Source organism: Rissa tridactyla, chromosome 1, assembly GCF_028500815.1.
Source record: "Rissa tridactyla isolate bRisTri1 chromosome 1, bRisTri1.patW.cur.20221130, whole genome shotgun sequence".
Classification (NCBI taxonomy): Eukaryota; Metazoa; Chordata; class Aves; order Charadriiformes; family Laridae; genus Rissa; species Rissa tridactyla.
In genome coordinates, this window is record NC_071466.1 from 22,380,668 (window position 1) to 22,401,860 (window position 21,193).

At 38.7% G+C, this 21,193-nt stretch overlaps 1 protein-coding gene across 1 annotated transcript in view; it reads right to left on the reverse strand.

Moving 5' to 3' along the window:
• Positions 1–3,021: 3,021 nt before the first annotated feature.
• Positions 3,022–21,193, reverse strand: part of XPO4 (exportin 4) — an 80,657-nt gene continuing 62,485 nt past the window's right edge. Inside the window, exons 14-23 of the mRNA XM_054211628.1 lie at positions 19,930–20,089; positions 18,081–18,250; positions 16,942–17,116; positions 15,548–15,841; positions 14,520–14,700; positions 12,877–12,995; positions 11,800–11,930; positions 10,905–11,022; positions 9,534–9,626; positions 3,022–5,881 (exon numbers count right to left, since the gene is read on the reverse strand). Coding sequence (XP_054067603.1) covers positions 5,684–5,881; positions 9,534–9,626; positions 10,905–11,022; positions 11,800–11,930; positions 12,877–12,995; positions 14,520–14,700; positions 15,548–15,841; positions 16,942–17,116; positions 18,081–18,250; positions 19,930–20,089 — 1,639 coding nt within the window. The 3' untranslated portion in view covers positions 3,022–5,683. The remainder of the gene's footprint in view (positions 5,882–9,533; positions 9,627–10,904; positions 11,023–11,799; positions 11,931–12,876; positions 12,996–14,519; positions 14,701–15,547; positions 15,842–16,941; positions 17,117–18,080; positions 18,251–19,929; positions 20,090–21,193) is intronic.

The following is a 21,193-nucleotide window of genomic DNA, read 5'->3' on the forward strand; positions in this document are numbered from 1 at the left end:
AAGTAACCATTAAGCTTTTTTTTTTTTTGAAGGATGGGAGAAAAGATTAATTAATTACCACTTCTGGTAATTGCAGTCCAGTGTGAGATACTCCTGTCACACACCTGATCACATTGTTGTTTTTCACTTTTCTGTTGATGGACAAACTCGCGCCTTAAGCGCCAATGTAAATTAAAGTTACCCCATCAATTTTAACTGAATTACTGTGTGCGTTCACAGTAGCCAAAGAGCACAATGTGTAGCCTGAGGTTTCATAATGTTACTATTTTTGTTTCTACCGTAAGAAGATATAACAAATGCTATTTCAGGGATTCAACAGAGGTGAGATTTTAGAAAAATATTAAACAAGAATACACACAAATCACACATGGCCAAAACAAAATAATAAAAGTCTTTAGTGGAAAACAATTTTATCCTCCTCCTGCTTATGGATCTTAATAATACAGAAAGTGTTCATTTGAAAATTGAAAATTCAGTTGTGATAAGGCTTGATTACACAGCCATTTCCCAAGTCTTATTGCAACAAATTGTGAAGTATTTCTATGCAACTTCTTATCTTCATCTGTACAGGTAAAACAATACTTGAAATCAACTAGCACTTCAATCCCTGCATTTTTAATATATAAACTCAACATAGTACTGAATTATACATTTAAAATATTTACAAACTTGACCAACAGCAGTACTAGCATTTATTGCCTTGAAACTGCATGTTCACTGCATGGAGCTTCCTTATTTTGCACAAAGGGAACAAATAAAAGAGGGTAATATTTTTTCCTAAATATAAACTCTAGAATGGTTCAATGAGAGACTGAAATGTGCTGGGGAATGCTATTAGAAATGATTTTATCAATTTCAAGTATCAAGCTGTAATAGACTGGAAAATCACACGGGTAGTATCTTTCCCTTGAGGTTGGAAGGGTCTTCCAAATCTTTTCTGAGAATGGCTTAAAAGGAAAGGAGAAGCAGGATAGGGAAAGGGAAGAAATGGAAAAGCAGAATCTACTTTAATTCACTGAGGAGAAGGGAAAGCCAGGGATACCATGTCTCGGTTGCTAGGGCCCCAAGAAATCTTATATTGAAAAAAGGGGTTTGTAAGACAGCTGAGAGCTTAAGGGTCTGGAGCAAATGACACTTCGTGATTTGTTTCATGATTAGTGGTGGAAAGCATTACTCTCGTTCACTGCAAAGAGGGCACAACCTATTCACATTAAAAACAAATTTGTCGGGGGGCCAGGCTGGCTTTTTAAGTTTTATACCATTAGGCTTTGGTTATACTGAGTGACTTGAAGAGATATGGGGAAAATGAGTGTTTGTTCCTTGCAGAGAAGCATAAAAAACCCAACCCAACCCAACCAAAAATCCCCTACCACCACAAGCGGCACTTGTCACAAGTAGAGGCACCAAAGCCTGAATAACTAGCAACTGTCCTCTCTCACTATTTAGACCAGAACGGAGGCACACTGGTGGGGAATCTTATCTTATTTAAGAAGATGCCACCATTTCAGTTGGCTGTAATTGAAATAACTACAAATTACAGCAAGCATTACTGTACTGCAGTAGACCAGTCTTGGGGAATGCTGCACCACTGCTGCCTCTACTGGGCACTGTAATTATGAAAATCTTCTGATTTCATTACAGTAAATCTTACACCTCACAAAACTAAAATTAAGATATTTAATATTTACATAGCATCTCTGATCCTCAATGCATTTTATAGGCATAAGATAATCCTCACAACACCCCTGTGAGGTAGGTCGGTATTGCCGCTATTTCAACAATGACACAATTCTAGCGACTTGCCAATGGCCACAGAGGATCCAGTGGAAAAACTGATACAAAATTAGAGGAGCCTGGCTCCTACTCCTGCGCTTATATTCATCAAGCTACTTCCATAAAAAACACCCCTTCTCATATAATTATTTAACCAAAACTGACATTACTTGAAGTGTCTTACAAGATAAATGCTGCAATTTATATTTTTTAATAATTTTGCAGATCACAAATTAGAATTTGCTTCACCTTTTAAAGAACTAGACTTTAAACGGACAATTGACTGCTCTAAGCGAGCTTATTTTCTAGAACTACATGGCTTAGATATAGTGGGATTTACCCAGGTAAACACTGGGGCTTTAGTGAGTGCTACACACTATTGAAGAGATGACTCCGATTCAACCCCCTCTCTTCCAAATAGTAGGATTTGGACATGCTGAGAAAACAAGTTTCTCATTCCTGAGGAAAACAGTGAGCCCTTTATCATTAAACAGTGAAACACAAACCTCTGGGCAATAAGTAGCAGATTCTGGCAGTAATTCAGTGAGGGTAATTAAGGCATAATGCGCATGACAGTGGAAATTTCATGTAGTAGTAGTCCACTTCTCCCTGTCCATGTGTATCTGTGCTTTCAAGGTGGTCTTGGATTTCATAACCCAACTAGATGGTCACGCTTGCCAGCGTCGAAAATAATAGGTTGAACAACAGAAAATTATTATGCCAGCATTAGAACCAGCTATTACAATGGGGAAGGAGCTGGAAAAATGGGAAAGCAGCTACTTAGTTTCTATTCTCAGAATGAAAACACTGGAGCAATAATCTGTTTTAGCAAAAAAAGTCTAGACAAATATATTTGTTACAATTAAGTCATGCAGCATTTATAATTCAGTTTGAGTTGCCTTTTTTTTTCTTCAAAAAACAGGTGCATTTTTAGAACCATTATTCACTTTGCACAGCGAATGGAAAATCAATGCAGTGATGCTATAAAAATTTCAGAATACTTATGTGGAGCCAACTCTCAATGTGAAAATGGTCTATGAATGAGTCTTTCCTATGGACTTGAATGAGCTTTTGCATTCAGACTTACAGCAACTGTATGTGTAGGAGATCACTGAAGGATTTTTTTTCTTTTTTTTTTTTTTTTTTTTTTTTTTTTTTTTGGAAGAGATATAGAAGCCAGATAGTTTAGGTAGAAGCAGCCAGCTAGCCAGCAGAAGTATGAATTAATATTACTCCCAGAACTTAGCATTTGCTCTAAAAGAGACACAAAATGGCATGGAAAGATCCCTGTTGAATATACGAGAATGGAAGAAAAATTAAGAAACACGAAAGGAAGAATGTTGTCTAGCATAACATCAAGCAGGAAAACTACAAAAAAAAAATCCCTTACCAGGACAGTTTCCCTTAAACATATAATATTAATTTTAAATGAATGGTAAAGGAAAGTTTTAATCAACCTTCAAAATCAGTCTTTGAACGTAAATGTTCGTACTTCAGCGAGTCTTGATAGTCAAAAGATGCTGCACGTCTCTGCTTGTTACAACACAATGGGCCTGATAAGAAGAGTAATGGGTAGCCACATTACTTTGTCCTGAATACTAACTCAATTTGTGCTCCCATTCATCAATCATAATATTCAAGAGGATTTCAAAATTTTGAAGTTAATAAATACTTTTAAATAGTGAGACAGCTTTAGGATTAAAAAAAATGACAATGACAGAGCTAATTATAAAAGAAATGAACATCAGACCCAAAAAATGTGAAGGTATTTACTATGATCTCTTTGAAGACTTTGGCCTAGATATTTGACATTGCGCACATCATGACAAACTAGCAGCTCCTACTGCCACGTGTGTTCCCAGGCTTGAATGTCCTACACCTGAAAAAATGAGGTTTCAGAACTGCTGCCCTGTTCAACATAGAAACTCAGAGAAACTCCACAAGGAGTTTCAAAAACACAGCAAAACCCAGACAAATTTAAAAAAATCAGCCATCAGAACAGTTTAAAAACAGAAGGACCTGCCAGGATCATTATCTTTTGCGCAAGTGCACAGTCAAGAAATCTCTTAAAGAAAAGCATTACAGTTTAAAGAAAAAATTGAGAGCAATACCCCTGTTGTAAAATACTATGCAAATTATCTTAGAAATAAAATACTAGCTGGGAAGGTACATTATCTAACAGGTTTTATGGTCACTTTTTAACGTGTACATCTGCCCTAGCCCAGTTTTCACATAAATTAAAAAAGAAAAGTATAATGAAGAGATGGCATTTTTGGCCTTGTGGATCCATGCTTGAGACAGGTATGGATTTAACTAAAAAATAAAAAAGCCTTAGATCACTTATAGCACAGTATTACAGATTTATGTCTTTTAAAAATTCTGGCTATTGTGACTAATTTTGAGATGAATAGCTGAAGAATGGCACAGAGTTGCAAACATGATGCTATACATAGCCACGTAAAGGTGTATGCTGTACATTTTATATTAATTTCAAAAACACATGGGAAATATTCAACAGCGTAATCTACCAGAGGTCTTAAAAAAAAAAAAAAAGGGCCCGCTTCTGCCTCCGTGTATTTCCACGAAAATCCACTTTACTACACATGCAGCATTTGTGTTTGCTTCAGTTTCCTCTGGCTCTCGACTGGAGACAAAGCAGGCCTTGCTTTCGTATTCGTGTGCTGCTCCCCCTTGTTGGTCCACTATCCTCAGGGCACTATATTCTGCTGTCACAATAGCCAAAGTGCTGATATAAAAAACTGAGCAAGAGCAGAGCAGCTGGGAGGGCTCTGCAGAAGTGGAGACAGATTCATGACAACCAAAATCCCCCGCAGCACTACACATCCCAATTACCTTTCTCGACCCGAGTCAAACAGATATGGCCCTTGAGTAACAGGGTTTGATGCCCCTGTTCTAGCGTAATTGTTTTAGCTAATGCCCCAACTTTAAAAGGTTTGCCAGTAATTTACACCATTTCAGTTGTTATTGCTTAAGCAAACAGTTCAGTGTAGAAATACACTGCAGTTGCGTGCAACCCGGCTATGAATCAAAACAGATACTGAAAGTAAAACTACACATAAACCTTGCATTAGACACTCATTCCAAAATGACACGTCAACATGAAGGGCTGCAACAGGTACACAGCAGCTTAATGCCAACATCCTAAATCAACTCTGAAGAGTCAAATCTTGCCTTAAATTTCTTATCTAAAGTATATGAGCTTTTTTTCTTTCCTTTTAAATTAAGGCAATGAAATGGCTACAGTTCCTAAAGTTCATTTCAGGGGAACAAAAATATACACCTTTTATTCTTCTGAACTTTAGGCAGCAGAACATAATGTAAAAACCTGCAGTGCATTAAACATGCAATGTCAGGTTGATGTAGAAAACCAGAACTAAACGCAAGTTAAAATACCATTTGGTTTTTCTTCCCCATTGGAACACAAACTCAAACTTCAAGAGAGGAAAAATAAAGCTTAAAATCAGCTAAGCTGTTTAGAGCTTTGCATGTATCTGCATCACACTCTAACATGATTTTGGGTAGAAATGAAATCTGTATGTTTATCTGGCCACTCATATTTTAAACCAGTGGGGGGAGGGGGGAAGGCACTGAATTTATTTTTCATTGTGCCCATATCTGTTTGCACATATATGGAAAAAAATTTAAATTCAATTTTTCTGTTCATTCTCTCCCACACACAAGTATGACAGATTGCAGCTAACACGTAATAGCAGAAGCTGATTCAAAGTTGACCTCTCCTATTCCATTGTGTTACGTCCAAAATTCCAGGCTCTCTAGAATCTGAGATGGCTGCAAAGAACCCAGAGACAGGTACAAGATTTAGTCAGCATTCAGCATTTCTCAGTGCATTTTGCAGAAAGGGTCTAAATTAGGCATAGAGTTTTGTTGTTTATTTTACACAGAGAAGTCCACCAACATTTGCCATAAATTCTTCTAAACTCTTTAAGAAGGCCATCTTCTGCTTACGGTCCAGTGTAGGAGGAGTGCTGCTTGCAGTAAGCTTGTTGAAGGCATCTGCTAACCGCTGGTAAATTACTGGATCTTGTTGAGTTGATAGCAACGTTTCAACTAGCTCTGAATATTCAGCCTGTAAAATAAACAAGAATCTTATTAGCTTAAAAAAAAAAAAGATACAATATACACAACTTCTTTCATCGGGACAAAATCCAGAATCAAGGCTGTGACAGAAAATTATCAGTACCTCTCCACCTGTTACCAGTTTCACTGGCTGGGGAGCCAGAAGCGACTACGGACCTGCAGCCTTTCACCTACCTCTGAACCAGATAAAGCCCTTTAATCAGACCAGGTTTTTCAGTAAGGCTGAAGAAGCCCTGAGAGCTAGGTATGGTGCTTTGCAGTGCAGAGTAAGAAGAAACTTCAAGGCAGACCCTTCAAAGTGCCTTATGGCTCTTACTGGGCATAGGCTTACTCCTGCAAACCACACTTCTCTTTCTTCATGCCCGCCCCACGTTCGGCGTGCCATACCGACCATCTCCTCCCACAGGTTTTCCCTTCTCTAGATTCCGTTCCACGGGACAGAGAGCTTAGATTCCTTTCCAAGAGTTTCCCCGCTTATTTTCATGCTTACTTGGACAGAAACAGAAGACAAAGAAACATGTCAAACATGACTAAAATGACAGTGAAAGAACCATTGAGAGTTTTGAGAAAAGTAGCAAAGTGACTAAGAGGCGCCTGGCTCACCTGTGGTGAACACCTGGCTACCTGCTGTGCACCAGCATCCTGGAGGGGACTCAACAGAGACTATGAAAGCTTGTGCAGCAGAGGATGACGTGGGGACCTAAAAACGCTGCTGGGGGCCAGGATCTGGGCTGTTATTATGGACAGACTGCTGAGGATCATTCCTGGCTCTCAGTCTATCACTGCTTGTTGTTCAGCCACATGGCCGCCAAGGACACCGCCAAGGGGCACCTGGAGCAAGTTCAGAGTGACTATTGAGCTCTGGGAGCAAGGGTGAAGGGCATGGGAGCCAGGATGACAGTCCCCACGGTTCTGCTGGTGAAGGGCTTGGGTGGGGGTAGACACAACATGGAGTTGCCACCTGTGGCTGGTGTCACAGGCTCTTTTTGTCTTACATCATCATGAGTACCTCTTTGAGGGGTGCTAACAAGAGAGGGGAACCATATGACAAAGTGGCTTAGAAACATCTTTGCCAAAGGCTTGCCAACCTGGCAGGAAGGGCTTCAAGGGCACGTTGGGGAATGGTGGTAACAGCTTGTAGATAAGTGAGGAGACAGACACCAAGAGTAGTAAGAATGCAAGGAAGTGTGATGGGTTTAAGAGTGCTCATCAGGAAGGATGAAACAGGTGGAAAGGAAGCCAGCTTCAAATGCCTGTGCAGAAATGCATTCAGCTTTGGAAACAAACAGGAAAAGCTAGAGCTCCCTGGACAGATGCAGAGCTGCAACATCGCTGCAGGCACTGAGATGTGGTGGGACAGGTGGCATGACTGGAGTGCTCCAATGGACAGCTCTTTAGGCAAGAAGAGGACAGAGGATTGCCATTTATGTGAAAGGGTAGATCAAGTTAAGCATGCTTTTCTATGGACTGAGCAAGAGCCTAGTTGACTGCTTATGGGTCATGATCAGAGGAGAGGTAGTAAAGATGACATCACGGTGGGAGCTTGTTACAAATCACTAAAACAGGGCGAGTAGTGGACTGAGTCATCTTCCAGCAACCTGAGGAAGTTTCCAGATCAGACTTACAAGAGATTACCTCCTTGACATTTGCTCAAATGCCAGATGGGCCACCCACGACTTTGCATCTGCTACTCACAGCTAGGAAGAGCTGGTCAAGGATGTGGTCATTAATGGCAGCCTTGGCTACAATGATCATGAAATAGAGTTCAGGATCCTTAGGAGAGCAAGTAAAGAGGGCAGCCAGGTACAGACCCTGGACATCACAAGCAGATTTCAGCTTATTTAGGAGACTGGTGGATGGAATCGATCTTGTGGGAGAGCGCTCTGAAGACAAAAGGAGCTCAGGAGAGCTGACAGGTTTTTAAGGACAACCTCTTCCAAGCAGAAGAATGGACTGTCCAGAAACCAAGGAAAACAATATAAACACATCAAGACATCGACCCAGTTAAGCAGGGAGTTCATGACTGAACTCCAGTGCAAAGAGGACACATGCAGGCGACAGCGGCAGGGACAGCTACAAAGGAGGAAAACAAACATTGTCTGGACAAGAACAACGATAGAAAAGCAAAGTTCAGCAAAAGCTGATTTTGGCAAGGGGCACCAAGGACAAGAGGAGCAGCTTCTACCAGTACATTTACAATAAAAGAAGGAACAGGTGAAACGTGGGTCTTGTTGCTGAATGGAGCAGGTGATTTAGAGAAAACAGACAAAAGATAAGGCTGAAATACTCAACGCTTTCTTTGCCTTGGTCATCACTGACAGGTTTTCCCAGACCTTTATGACTAGAGACAGGGTTCAAGGAAGAGAGGAACTACCAGTAGTAAAGAGGACCAAACCAGGGATCTGATGCATACAAACTCATGAGACCTGACAGAATCCATCCAAGGGTTCAGAAAGCTGGGCTCATGTCATTACAAGGCTGCTCTCTAACATCTTTGCATGACTAAGAAAATCACGAAGCAAGTACTCCTGGGAAGCTATCTCTGGGCACATGAAAGAGAAAGGGACTGAGAAGAGCCAGCGTGGATTTACCAAGGGTACATCATGCTTTACCAGCCTGTCTTCTGTGATGAAATGACTACATCTGTGAATGACAGGAGAGCAGGGATGCTTGATCGTAGCAAGTCTTTAGCAGTTTTGCACAGCACCCTTGTAACCAAGCTGGGATTTTATTGTCTAGGTGGGTGGACTACTATGTGGGTGAAAAACACACCTGTATCGTCAGCCTCTAAAGGACTGTGGTTAATGGCTCATATTCACCTGAAAGCTGGTTACAGGTGGCAGTGAGAGCTCTCATCTGGGGCTTGTCCTGTTAAATATTTCAGTCAGTGACCTGGAGGAGAGGAAACACACTTTCCTCAAGTCTGTGGATGAAACCAAACTGGGGAGTGTGGCCAATGCATTCAAGGGCAGGACTGATGTTCAGAGGCAGAGGAATGAACTGACAGGAACCTCAAGAAATTCAACAAGGGCAAATGCAAAGTTCTGCAGCTGAAACAGGCTAAGCCCCTGCAACTATACGGACTGAGAACTCACAGGCTGGGGAGCAGTTCTGCTGAATAAAGGACCTGAAGGTCTGATGGACAGCAGGCTAAACAAGTCAGCTGTGTGCTTTGTCAGCAATGAATACTAACAACATACTGGGCTGTATTTATTATTTGTCTTTACACAGCACTTGTTAGATTAGATGTGGAATACTGCATCCAGTTTTAGGCTCCTTAACACAAGAAGGATATTGATAAACTTGAACAAGTCCAGTGGTGGGCAACCAAGACTGTCCGGCCGATGCTGAAAGTACATGAATTATATGGATAAAAAAAAAAACAACAAACATTGAACAGGCCACTCAGAGAGGCTTTGGAATATTCATCTTGGAAGTTTTCAAGACAGAGTTGGAAAAAGTCCTGAGAAACCTGACCTGAATTCAGTGTCGATCCCACTTTGATCAAGAGGTTGGACTACAGACCTCCTGAGGGTCCCTTCCAAGCTGAATGATTCCGTGATTTGCCAGACACACAGTAACTAACCACTCTCCTTTAACAAGTGACTGGTTTTCAGCGTGTAAGTGTCTAAATGCCATACCTGATGCAAACACACTAATGTGTAGAAAGCTTCACCTGCTGCAGTTGTCATTTCTGTGTTGTGCTTCTGAAGTACCAGCATATCAAAGACCATCTGAAATCGCAAAACAGAAGCAGTTACGGAAGTGTAAACTTAACTTTCTACTTTACCAACATTTGCTGCTGAACCTCATCTGCACTTCTGATAATAATAATGAACATGTATTTATAAACATCCAAGTTTGTTGTTTGCTTTGTTGCCTTTTTAAAAAAAAATTTAGGTATCAGTAATTGGAAAGCTAAGTTCTAAAAGAACTTTCTTAGAACTTTCAGGTCTTGGCTTAACAGCACAAATTCATATCTCAAAGCACTGAAACCTGTTGTTGATTTATATGTGTTCTTCAGAGAGAAATGGCATCTCTTGTATTTTTCTCCAAAAGTTGCAGATATGCCAGAGAAATAATGAAAAAAGCATTTGGTCTTCCAGAATAAAACAGGGAACTTTTTCCTCAAGCTTTGGAGACTTCTACAGCTCACAGAAAGCCAAAAAGGGAACAGATTAATAAGAGCAGTATTATAATTTTAAGCGGAAATTTAGAGAAAAGGCAGAAAGCTATGTTAACTTAGAAGAAATATAAAGACAAATTAAATTATTTAAGGTGTTTCTCATTCTCTCAGCTTGGCTGATGCATGGTTTTAATGAGTAATCCCCAGAAGTTCGAATGTCAGTTTGGTAAGAAAAGATGTCTCAAGGAAAACGGAAGTCTTTACAAAAATCAGAAGACAGGCACACAAGTTCTCCAATTACTTTGTTCCCAGTTAGCAGGAACCTGGTTGCTACCAGGTCACTCCAAAATTCGATGAGATAAGAATGGATGGTCCTAAAAGGAAAGTACTAAATACGGTACTTGATTAAGAAAATGCATAATTCATTGGATACAGTGAATAAATGACAGCATTTTCTTTCTAGTTCCCAACTATGCTCATTTTTCTGCTTCTTGTTTTAGTACTCTACCCAGCCTACCCAGTTCGCACAATTCTGGAAGCTTTCTATTTCATAGTAAATGTAACTGCTAACATTGTCAATCAGGTTCATTCTAGAGCTCGTATGCAGAGCATGGATAAATATAAATTGCATTTTGAGAGGCTCAGGTCTTTTTTTGATTGGCAATAAGTAATTTCCTCTCTCTATGCCTCCATCCTCTTTTGTACTCTAGTCCAGTGTCACCAGTCCTTCAAGCTCTTTTTTCTTAAACTGCCAGTTTAAGATAACAGGCTGTTTCTTACTGTATGTGTGATCCTGATTAACCTGGTCAGATATGATCACTGTTTTGCCTCTTGATGCTACCTGTATGCAAAAAAAACGAAGTAACACAAAACGTGGACATCTTACCTTAAGAAAGTGCCTTGTTGCTAGGAAAAGGGTTGAATCTGTTTCTTGTGCTTTTGCACACTGTTCTGCTAATGGTGTTACAGCCTCCAGACAGAGCTGGCAAACCTCTGAACTCATTCTGGTAACGGGCGTTAAAGAATCAAAGTTAGATTTCGATTACATGGTGGTAAAACTTCCCAGTGGTGTCACTAGAAAATATTTTAAATGCTTGTACGTTCCAAGATTTCTTTTTACTATAAAGCTGTTAATAAAAAAATTAAATTTAAAAATATAGAAAAAGGGGAAAAAAAAAAAAGAATTCCAGCTTGTTGCCTTCTTTAATTAACTACACGCCCTAAGGTAACATAACCCTCTCTGACATAACGTTTTCAGAAAGAGTCCCTTATGGTCAAGCTCATCTGTTTCTGACACGTGCCACAGATTAGTGAAACTGGTACTCCCATTATGAGAGGGAGAGCCCATTGGCACCCTGACAGGAAATGCTCTGGAGCCAGCCCAGTAGAACAGCAGCAGTGTTTTGTATTACCAGCTGAGAAACTAATTCAGGAATGGCTTTGGGATACCAGCTGAAGGCTTATGAAGTTACACACTCTGAAGTGAAGTAATGGAGGAGGCAGGAATGGCTGCCAGAAAAAACTTACACGCTAAACCACTTGAAGGCTGCATTCAAGCAACACGAGTCAGAGGAAATTCAGCTAATACTAGAATCTCAATAGACACTACAGGGAAACTCTCAGCCACCAGAGAGCAAGAGTTGATTACTGATATATAATTATAGATACAGAGACTGATAGAAAAGGAAAAAAATGCAAAGAAAAATAAAATCTGATTTTTAACACGTCCTTATAAAAGCAAGTCAGATTTTTTAAACACTCCCAAGCTCTATAAAGGATACGACGACATCCCTAACTCCAGTGAGTACATTAGGCTCTTAAAGAGGTCCTCTGGAAGTTGTGGAATTTTCTCAGGGAAAATCTCACAGATGAAAGTGATTAATTTGTAATATTGATTACACAGGGATGGAAACTGTCAAAAGAAAAACATGGTAATTTTAGAATCAATCACATAACTCTATTGTGACATAATTTCCATCTGTACAAAGAGACTGGACCAATGCTTTCCACTGAAGAAGAAAAGACAATTTTAGTAGGCAACTTCAGAGTCATCAGAATGGCTACAACTTTATTAGCAAACACTCTGGTACAATAAAAAAGATTGCTAAAGCTAAACAGATGATGGTGGGAGTCCAGTATCTGCTCTGTACAAATTGAAGGAGTTGTACTTCAGACACGAGCAAATCTAGTCCTGTGGGGTAAAAGCCTGACGAGCATTTGGAGCACAACAGACAGGAGGGCTCCTAGGGTGCATCCTTTGGCTCAGTTCCACCTAAAATGGACGTAGCTCTCATGCTCAGGGAGCGCTACCAGATGAGAAAGCATGTTAGAGGCAACAACCGAGACCCACTTCAGAAGTGCCCCCCTGATTCAAAGTAAAACATTAACACAGTGCAACCCAATGAATTACTGCTGTTCCACTGTGTCATGTTTTATTGTTCTACTGACAAGCCGCTGCTGTCTATGATACAAAAGCCAGCTGTATTGTGAAAATAATTGAAGAGTTACTACTTGCTCCCAGATTTTTATTTTAAATGTCACTGTTTATGCTCCTATCACATTTCTGACATTATCAGAAAAAGGATTCCACAAGCCATGTTTCAGGTTTGTCTAATTGTTATCCTGCATGGACTCACTTTTAGAAGAAAAATGTTTTGTTTAGGCCCTTCAAATATACATTTTCTCAGCTTACAATATTTCTTTTCAAACAGTATCTAGAACCGTGGAACAGTTATTTGCATTTTAAAAAGCCTAGAAAATTTAACTTGTGGAGGTGGAATGCATATAGGAATGAATTCTAGGAATCCATTACTATACAGTTTTCATATTCTAGCAACTACGTGTAAAAATATACTTACCTTCAGCAGATCCTGGGACATTAGAGGCAGAACTAGATTAACCCCATATAAGACAACATCTGCTGCCGATACAGATCTATTTGTAGCTTGCCCAGGCTCATGTCCTCTAAATACTTCATCTATAGAAGAGACAAAAATGTTTTGTATGAAAGGAGGATTAAGCATATTGAAGGAAGAGTTCCATTTCTTTATAATAAAGACATTTTTAAAAATAGGACTATTCCCCTCTCCCCAAACAAAAACATGAGGCACTGTATTAAAATAGAAACTTAGTGAGTGGAGGCTGCCACATCACTCTATATTTATATGCGTTAGGACTAAGCATTTCACAACCACGTGTACCAGCTGGCACGCTAAAACAGAACTCTTCAGATGCTCTGAGGGCTCCCTTCCACTACAGAACATTGCATTTGTTGCTAGCGATAGCTGCTGCATGCCTGCACACATAAACAGAGAGCGAGCAAAACAATACTGCTTTTAAATACTTTATATATGTATTATATATTAACATAGGTTTATATATATTTTTATAAACACAAGGAGAAAAAAAAATGGAAGAGTTAATGCAGAAGATTCTGTAGTTTAGACATTGCCAAGTTTTCTCCAGTTACAGGTAATACCCATATTTCCCATCAGTGACCTTACTTTTATAATTCCTGCATTGTGTTAGCAACAGTATGCAGACAACTTTCAATACATTTGATCTCTGGGCACTACATTTTGGTAGTATTCACATTCCTTAGTTTCATGGTAAGTATTTTACAGTGTTTTCCATGGAACTAACTCCCAATGTCTGGCCTCAAAAAGAATATTTTACATGGCACTGAACTGTTCATTCAATGGACAAAGTCTAAATCTGGTTCTGTATTTGTGTTGTGCATGCCTGAAAAAAAAATAGACTGATGCACTGAATTTTGGAGTACAAGGTTTCAAGACGTACCTCAGAAAAGCAACAAGCAATGTCAAAACAACCAAGGCAGATTCAGTTTGTTACCGAGCATGTCTTCTGTGCAAGCTGTATAGGACATGGTAAGATCTGAATCACGCAAATCACTTTTCAGCTTACACAAAAGGAATGCAGCACAGCTAAGCTAGAACGGGTAGATCATATTCAGGACTACTGCAATTTTAAGTGGCAAATATACGGAAAAATGTTAACAGGCTGGGATACAAAAAAAGAACCCTTAGCTACACCCGCATACCATAAAGCATGTTCTGTGAATGAGGAATACAGAAAACCCCCAAACGTGATGGAATTTTAATGAGCTCAGCATTTCACAAAAGTTGGATCTTGTACTAAGATGATAATCCATCTGTCCTCTTGCAGTAATTTACTATTCCGACTTCTATGTGGGATTTTTTGCTGTGAAACTGCTGCTACTACATGTTCATACCTGCAACATGGAGATTTCAAGCTCATTCAGAGTTCATACATGCTCTATCTATTTTATGACAGCAATAATAATTTCAGATGTGGAAAGTCCTTCCTTTGCTACTGGCACATTAAATAGTAATTTCCATATCCTGATCTAATCAAGCCTAAGCTTCAGTTTTCACTTCACCTGGATTGAATGGATGCCCCACAATGGCTTTTACAGTTTAGAACACAAGTTACGGTTCAGCAATTACCAATTCCTTCATACCTGTGTCACTGAAATCTATGAATTCTTTTGATAGAAGATTAGTGAGAAGTTCCATAATAAGGAGGAGATCCTGGTACTGGTCTTCTTCTGCTGTAACATCTATCCGTTGTCGACCTAGATTATTCTTGGAATACACCTGGAGCAGAGTTAGGCAGGCCTCATACAGGTTCATGGCTTTGGCCTATAAAACAATGTTAGACAATAAGAAAACTTTCATATGCTAAAAGTGCCACACTTAGTTTTAAGATGGCGTTACTTGGTTGGTGATACCTCAAGATTTTCATTTCAGTTATAGAACCACTTTTTGTAACAACTGCACACAAAATCGTCAAGGAAACAGCCATCTTAAACAGCAAGAGCGCTTACAGCCATATATTGATGTGCTACGCACTGAAACAGAAGAACATTACTTTTATCAGTTCCTCCATCTTATCTTCTCTTTTGTGTTAAGAGTGACAGGCTGACATCTCAGTCATCTCACAAACTAGATTACCATCAATGTTGGAGCCATAATATACTGTTTGTGCATACACAGTTTGGAACAGGCAGGATCGCTTCTAGATGCAAAACCAAAATTAGCAAAGATGTAAGTGTACTGCGGTGACTCTATTTACCAGATCATATCTTGGTATCCATTATGACTGCTTTAGGACCAAGGCAGTGACTCTATGGCATGCATTTGTCACATAAAACAGTGCTGCAATTCTCCTAGACAAGCCTTCAGAGAAGCTTGATATGGTTAAAAAAAGTATTCAACATGATCTGCACTCTATTGCCACCCATGCCTACACTTAGATTAGTGATGAATTATGGTTAAGTTTATTAGTATAAGAACAGTCTAGATGTCCTGCTTTTAATCTTTGCAAGCGTATGTTTTTAAACAAAGGAATTCCTCTAACAGATGTGACCATATAGCATTTCTTTCTCTATAGAATCTAAAAATCACTATCCTTTAGTTTAAGGGATAGCACTGTATACACACATACACACACACGCCTTCCCCTCCTTCCCCTTTTGGTTGTATTTACCTCTCCAAGATAGCAAATTTGTTTATGTGCAACTTCAACAAAGACTTCTATTATGAGATTAACAGTCTCTGGTGTGTTTTTGTATACTTCCATTAATCCAATGCAATTATTAAGGAAGTCCATTAGGAAATTGAAGAGAATTGCTACGTTATCAATCTGGGTAGCCTCAGCAATGCCGCAGAGTGCTTCTAATGTAGCAGTGATTTCCTGTTTCACTTCCTCCTCCTGACAGATCTGCTGAAAGTTTTCTTGGTTTATCACATTCAAGAATCGCTGTTGAAGTGGCTGAAGAACCTTAAATTTTTGTAGAAAAGTCAGATTAAGATAAGCATACTATCACGTGATGTGAGGTTTAAGTAATTTAGCAAGCTCATGGGTTGCTTGTGGCACAGCAGTACAAATGGCTCAATTATGTTACTACCTGTCACATTAACGTAAGCTGAAGTGGTAGTGATTAGTGATCCTCATTATCCACCACCACCTCCAGACTGGTTCCAAAATGAGCGCCTCCATAAATACTTTATGTTATTTTGTAGTCTTTAAACAAATTAAAGTGACTTTCTCGGGATCACAGTATTTCCTTCTCTTCCAAATTCAGTATTAGGGGAAAAAATTCTTACAGTTCATCAATAAAAGCATTAATTAAGATTCATGTTTGTAATTATCTTTGTCATATTATGATTCTCAATAGTGCAATCTCTCTTGTAATCAGCTGTGTTTGGAACCAATTTAGAAACTTCCATAAAAACATTTAACTGTTTTTCTCAATTACTTCCTGTGCATTACAGTCTTACCTTCAATCACTAATTTCTTAGCTTTGCTAATAAAAGCAAGTTTCTCTCAGAAGGACAATGCTTTACAAACTCATGCGGTGCTCACTGACTGCTTTCCGTCTCCTTTCTGGCACCAACCTTTCTGGTATTAAATATCTGAGCTTTAATGGAGCCAGGGCACAAAAAAAACTGGTTAAGGCTCTTCATTCGTTCCACATTAGCTTTTTACTTACTGTCATTACCATTAAGTGAATAATTCATAACACCACCAAATTAAAACAAAAGGAAGAAATGACACAGCAGTTTCAGGGGAAATTTATAACCTTTTATAATAGTCTCTTTGAAGCGTACCGCTATACTGGCCGCTTCATGAATCCTCCAGGTAATTATTAGTTGTTTCTGTTTAGGCTGTGATGCTTTAGATAAAATTTTTGGCAGCTCATGGGTGCCATACAAATATTGACCTTCAAAGAGAGAATAGTCTAAAAAATTGTAAGTATTAGATGTTCAAAATCTAAAGATTCTATACGAGTTGATTTTGTGTCACCATAAAATTCCCTAAACTAACTTGTTTTCACTACTTGCCAAAATGAAGGTAACAGAAGCATCAAAATAGCTTACCTCTGTCCAGTATTGTTGCTTTGTTTCCGTATCCATATGAGCAAAGCCTCCTAAAACTAAAGCTTTCATTAGTGTTCTCTGCACAGAACTGGACAAATAGTGAAGAGGAGGACTTCGCCTTGCAAATTGTTTAGCTAAATTCCACCAATTTTCACATTGAATAACTAAGTTTGCCCTAGAAGAGGGAAAAACAGTTTAATTAAAGAAAAGACTTCACAACATTGTATGAACAGAGCGCATCAGGTTGCTAGCAGCTGTCATAAGATTTTTTTTTTTAAATTTGAATTCCTTTATTCTAAGGCTAAATTGCCTTTTGACTTTCATCTTATTAATGCCTCACCTCTAAGATTTCTAAAGTATATACTCTGAAAAGAGCTCAATTCATATGGGAGAAAAGCAGGGAAGTGCTTTAGTTTTACACACATAGACACACAGAGTTAATGGACATATTGCATGGATTAAAAGCTTAGTCTCATTATGTCATGATAAAATAAGCAGTTTATTCCAAAACTAGCTCCTGTGGGTTTTAATTTTTTTTTAAAAAGAAAATTCCTCAAGCATTTCAATCCCCAAACTTCAGAACAGTCTTTCAGCAGACTGTGAATGCATGACTGTGTGCATAATTGCATGTCAATTCACAGAAGTAAAACATTCAAGAATTTCCTGCTTTGCAGTTTGTAACACCAAAGAAAACTTTGAAATTTGTCTGAATCCGCCAAATCCTGGATTTTCAAAATTTTTTTAGTATGTTTTTAAAACACATTTTATACTGGCTTAGCCAGTATCTGAACTCTTAATCCGGAAGAACTTGTTCAACAAAAATAAGCAACACAAAAATCCTTGCAATAAGAGTGGAGACCAGGAGAGTTTTCCTTTCTCACCATTGAAGAGTGAGGCACAAATATAGGGGAAGGAGAGTGCACTTCTAAACAATAATTAAAGTTAGATTATGTTTTGTCAATCTAGGTCTCACTCCTCACTTTGTCAGACAATTTTTTTTTCCATTTATAGTACGTTACTAAAGTAATTTGACTTACAGAGACATGAATATGAAGTGCCCTATATCTGGATTACTTTGGCCAAAAAAATTTAAAGGAAGCAAAAGAAATTTTTTGACTTCCAGAGGTATAGCAACTTACCGCTCTCTCCTTTCCACTAATGTTACTAGCAGTTGTACAGTATCATTTGCAAGGTCCTGCTCTGAACTCCACACTGCCAGGTTACTGATCACTTTTTCTAAAAGGTAACCCACAATCCACTGGGAACCCTCTGTATCAGCACCAAATGCTGTACTAAATGGCAGACTTATCTATAAGAAAAGCATTAAAATGAGTGAGTTTTACAGAAGCCAGAACCCCAAAGTGTATGGCAATCAGTCAGCAAATTCTTTTCAGGCTGTCACTTCTTCCCTACTTAAAATACACAAATGTTACAGAGACAAAGGCAAAGAGCAACTCTAACAGAAAAATCTTTGCCATATTTATCTTGCAATTTTAAGCACAACACCTAAAACAAAGAAAAGTTGCAACTTCATTATAGAAATTATGTTTGAGTATGTCTAGCTTTTAATGCAAATGAAAGTTCAAAAGCTTTAAAATTAAAAGAAAGATCCCAAAATCATCTCCCCAAAGTGCTTCCCTCAATTTATGACGAAATTTCTCAAAATTCAGTGATAAAAGTTATTAGAAATAAACCTAGCTGTTGATCTAGACTGAGTCTTGTAAAAAAACCTTATATTCATTGTAATTTTTCCTCATCTGCTTTCTGCAGGTTGTTCCTTCAATCTGTAAATTTTTTAGGAAAGACTTCACATTTTGGTCCTGGCACATTAAAACACGCTTCCTTAAAATTGCCTGTTCTCCTATCTTTAAAAAATGTTTCTCAAAAGCGAAGTCCAGGGATTTTGTAATAATTGTGCAGGGGCTTCCTGTCAGCACACCACTAACATTTCTAACTTTAAAACTCATAACGTATACACTACTGAGCATAAGGTTTAAATAGATGTTTCAATCACCTTCACATGTCAACACAAACTAAACATGTGCATTTCCTAGATACTCTGTCTCTTCACGTTGTTTCTTATGTGGGTCTCCTTCTTACATGTTCTCCAATTCTTCCCCAACTGGTACCTTTACAAATTCTTAGCTCTGCTGTAAGTACAAGCTGAATAATATGATTCCAAACATTTATGAGTCTTTGGTATACCTATTTTTGTTAAGGAGGGGCCTCCTGAAGCGTTAGTATTCTTAGTTGCTTCAGTAGTGGAAATAAAGGGGAGGAGGAAGAGGCTTCCTTCTTGAAAGTTAGAGCCAACAGGACCTCCTCAGGATGAGTGGCCTCCGTCAGCTAGCTGGATTACAGTTAGTTCTATAAGCAAAATCAGGATCAAGGTCTAATCATGATTAGTGCTGTCCCAACATGGTAAGAAGTTTCCCTTTACAACGAATGCACCATTGAAATCATGATATATACAATGGGAACATATGAGAACGGGAAGAGGAGAGAAAGTAGCATGACATTAGCTGATGTATACTACCTTGTGATGGTGTTAAATATCTAATTCAGAATTATGAGCAGGTTACTCACTAAATCACCCATCAAGGGCAACCACTATATTAGAGATGAACTGTAAGATCTGATGGATAGTGCGAAGTAGCTTGTAGAACTGCTGTAGTCGGTGAGTTTCACCCATTACGGAGCCTGAAAGCGCACTATGCTATTCTACTATGGCAATGATGGCTAAAAAAAAATTAAAAAATTTACATTTGCACCAAAATGTGCAAGAAGGGTCCCCTAACAACTTATATTTCTAATGAAAAAAATGAAGAGAACATCAACTTTCAAACAAACTCCAAAATAAACCACAACCCATTTAATATTAAAAATGCTTTATCATTGCACTTTAAAATAGCTACACTGACATCTGCATTCACATTATAATATTATTGCTAATACTCACCAATTAATTCATAAGAGTTATATCCTTACCTGATCATACAGCTTTTCATCTACTAGGAGGTAAGTCTTTGCCCAGCGCTTGAGGAACCACACAATATCTTTGCCCATCTGGGGGCTCAGGAGGTGCGTGAGATTTGCCCTTATTGCTCTAGATTCCACTTCTGACACTCTTAAAATAGCAGATAACAACCTGCAGATTTAAAATACAATGAGGATGCTGAGAGTGGCTTTTGAAGAAGCAATGTCACTTACCAAACACTTTCATTTTTCATGAAATATGACAGAAGGAACAGGATAACACAAAGCAGCTAAGCTCTAATGAAGTAAAAAGCACATGAATTTATTGTTTCTTTAAATGCAAGGAGAGACAGACAGGACAGACTGGCAAATATCCCCCAAAACCTCAAAATACACATTAAAGGTTAAGGAGTTTATCTTTGACATCAAAATTACTGCAACAAAGAATGCTCACAAGCATTCTGACATTGAGGGAACGAAGACAAAGGGAATGCTACTTGGAGTAAAACTGATTCTCCCTTCCTTGCACCATCGAGCTTAGTGACCAAGTGTGTCCTAATTGTGCAGCTTCTACAGTGTGATGCGTACCAAGGAACAAGTACAGAAATGACAAGTTATTTCTCTCTCTCTCATTACTGCAGAAAAACGGTCTGAAATAGCAGATTACCCGGTGATTGCATTAATAAAATCAGTCCATAAAACTACATTAAATATTAGCTTTTGGAGTATATCAATTAAATTTGGTAAGAATGTGATAGTTCACAAGGAATTCAGGAGTTGACAGTGGTCTGTTTCTTGAAGACATCTCAGAGCTCAAATCTCTCTTTATTTAGAACTGATTTTATTCCCATCAGCACTGAGACACTGCATCAAGAAATCCTGTTTGGTGGCCACTTCTTGAAGCTGCCAACAGTATCATCAGTGAGCAGTATTCAAACTTCTGAACATTAGGCCCATCATTGCTAATGAAGATCCATTTTTTTCTAGCCACTTCCAGAAGAAGAAAATGTGAAGCAGACAAGAATTAATCTTGGGTGAAGAATCTTCCATGTCAATTAAAAGTGGAATGCAATCTTCTGAAGTGTGAGGATTCAAATTGAGGAGTCCTTTCTAAGCATCAGCTTTCTTGCAAATAGAGATCAGAAATCCCCTCTCCTGCTCCTTTTATAGGCTAATATGTGGACATAAGTGACAACAATTCCTCCTGCACCAAGGACCAGATGAGCTGCTACTGCCAGCCCTGGGCAGAAACTCATGTTCAAAGTAGACAAGCTCA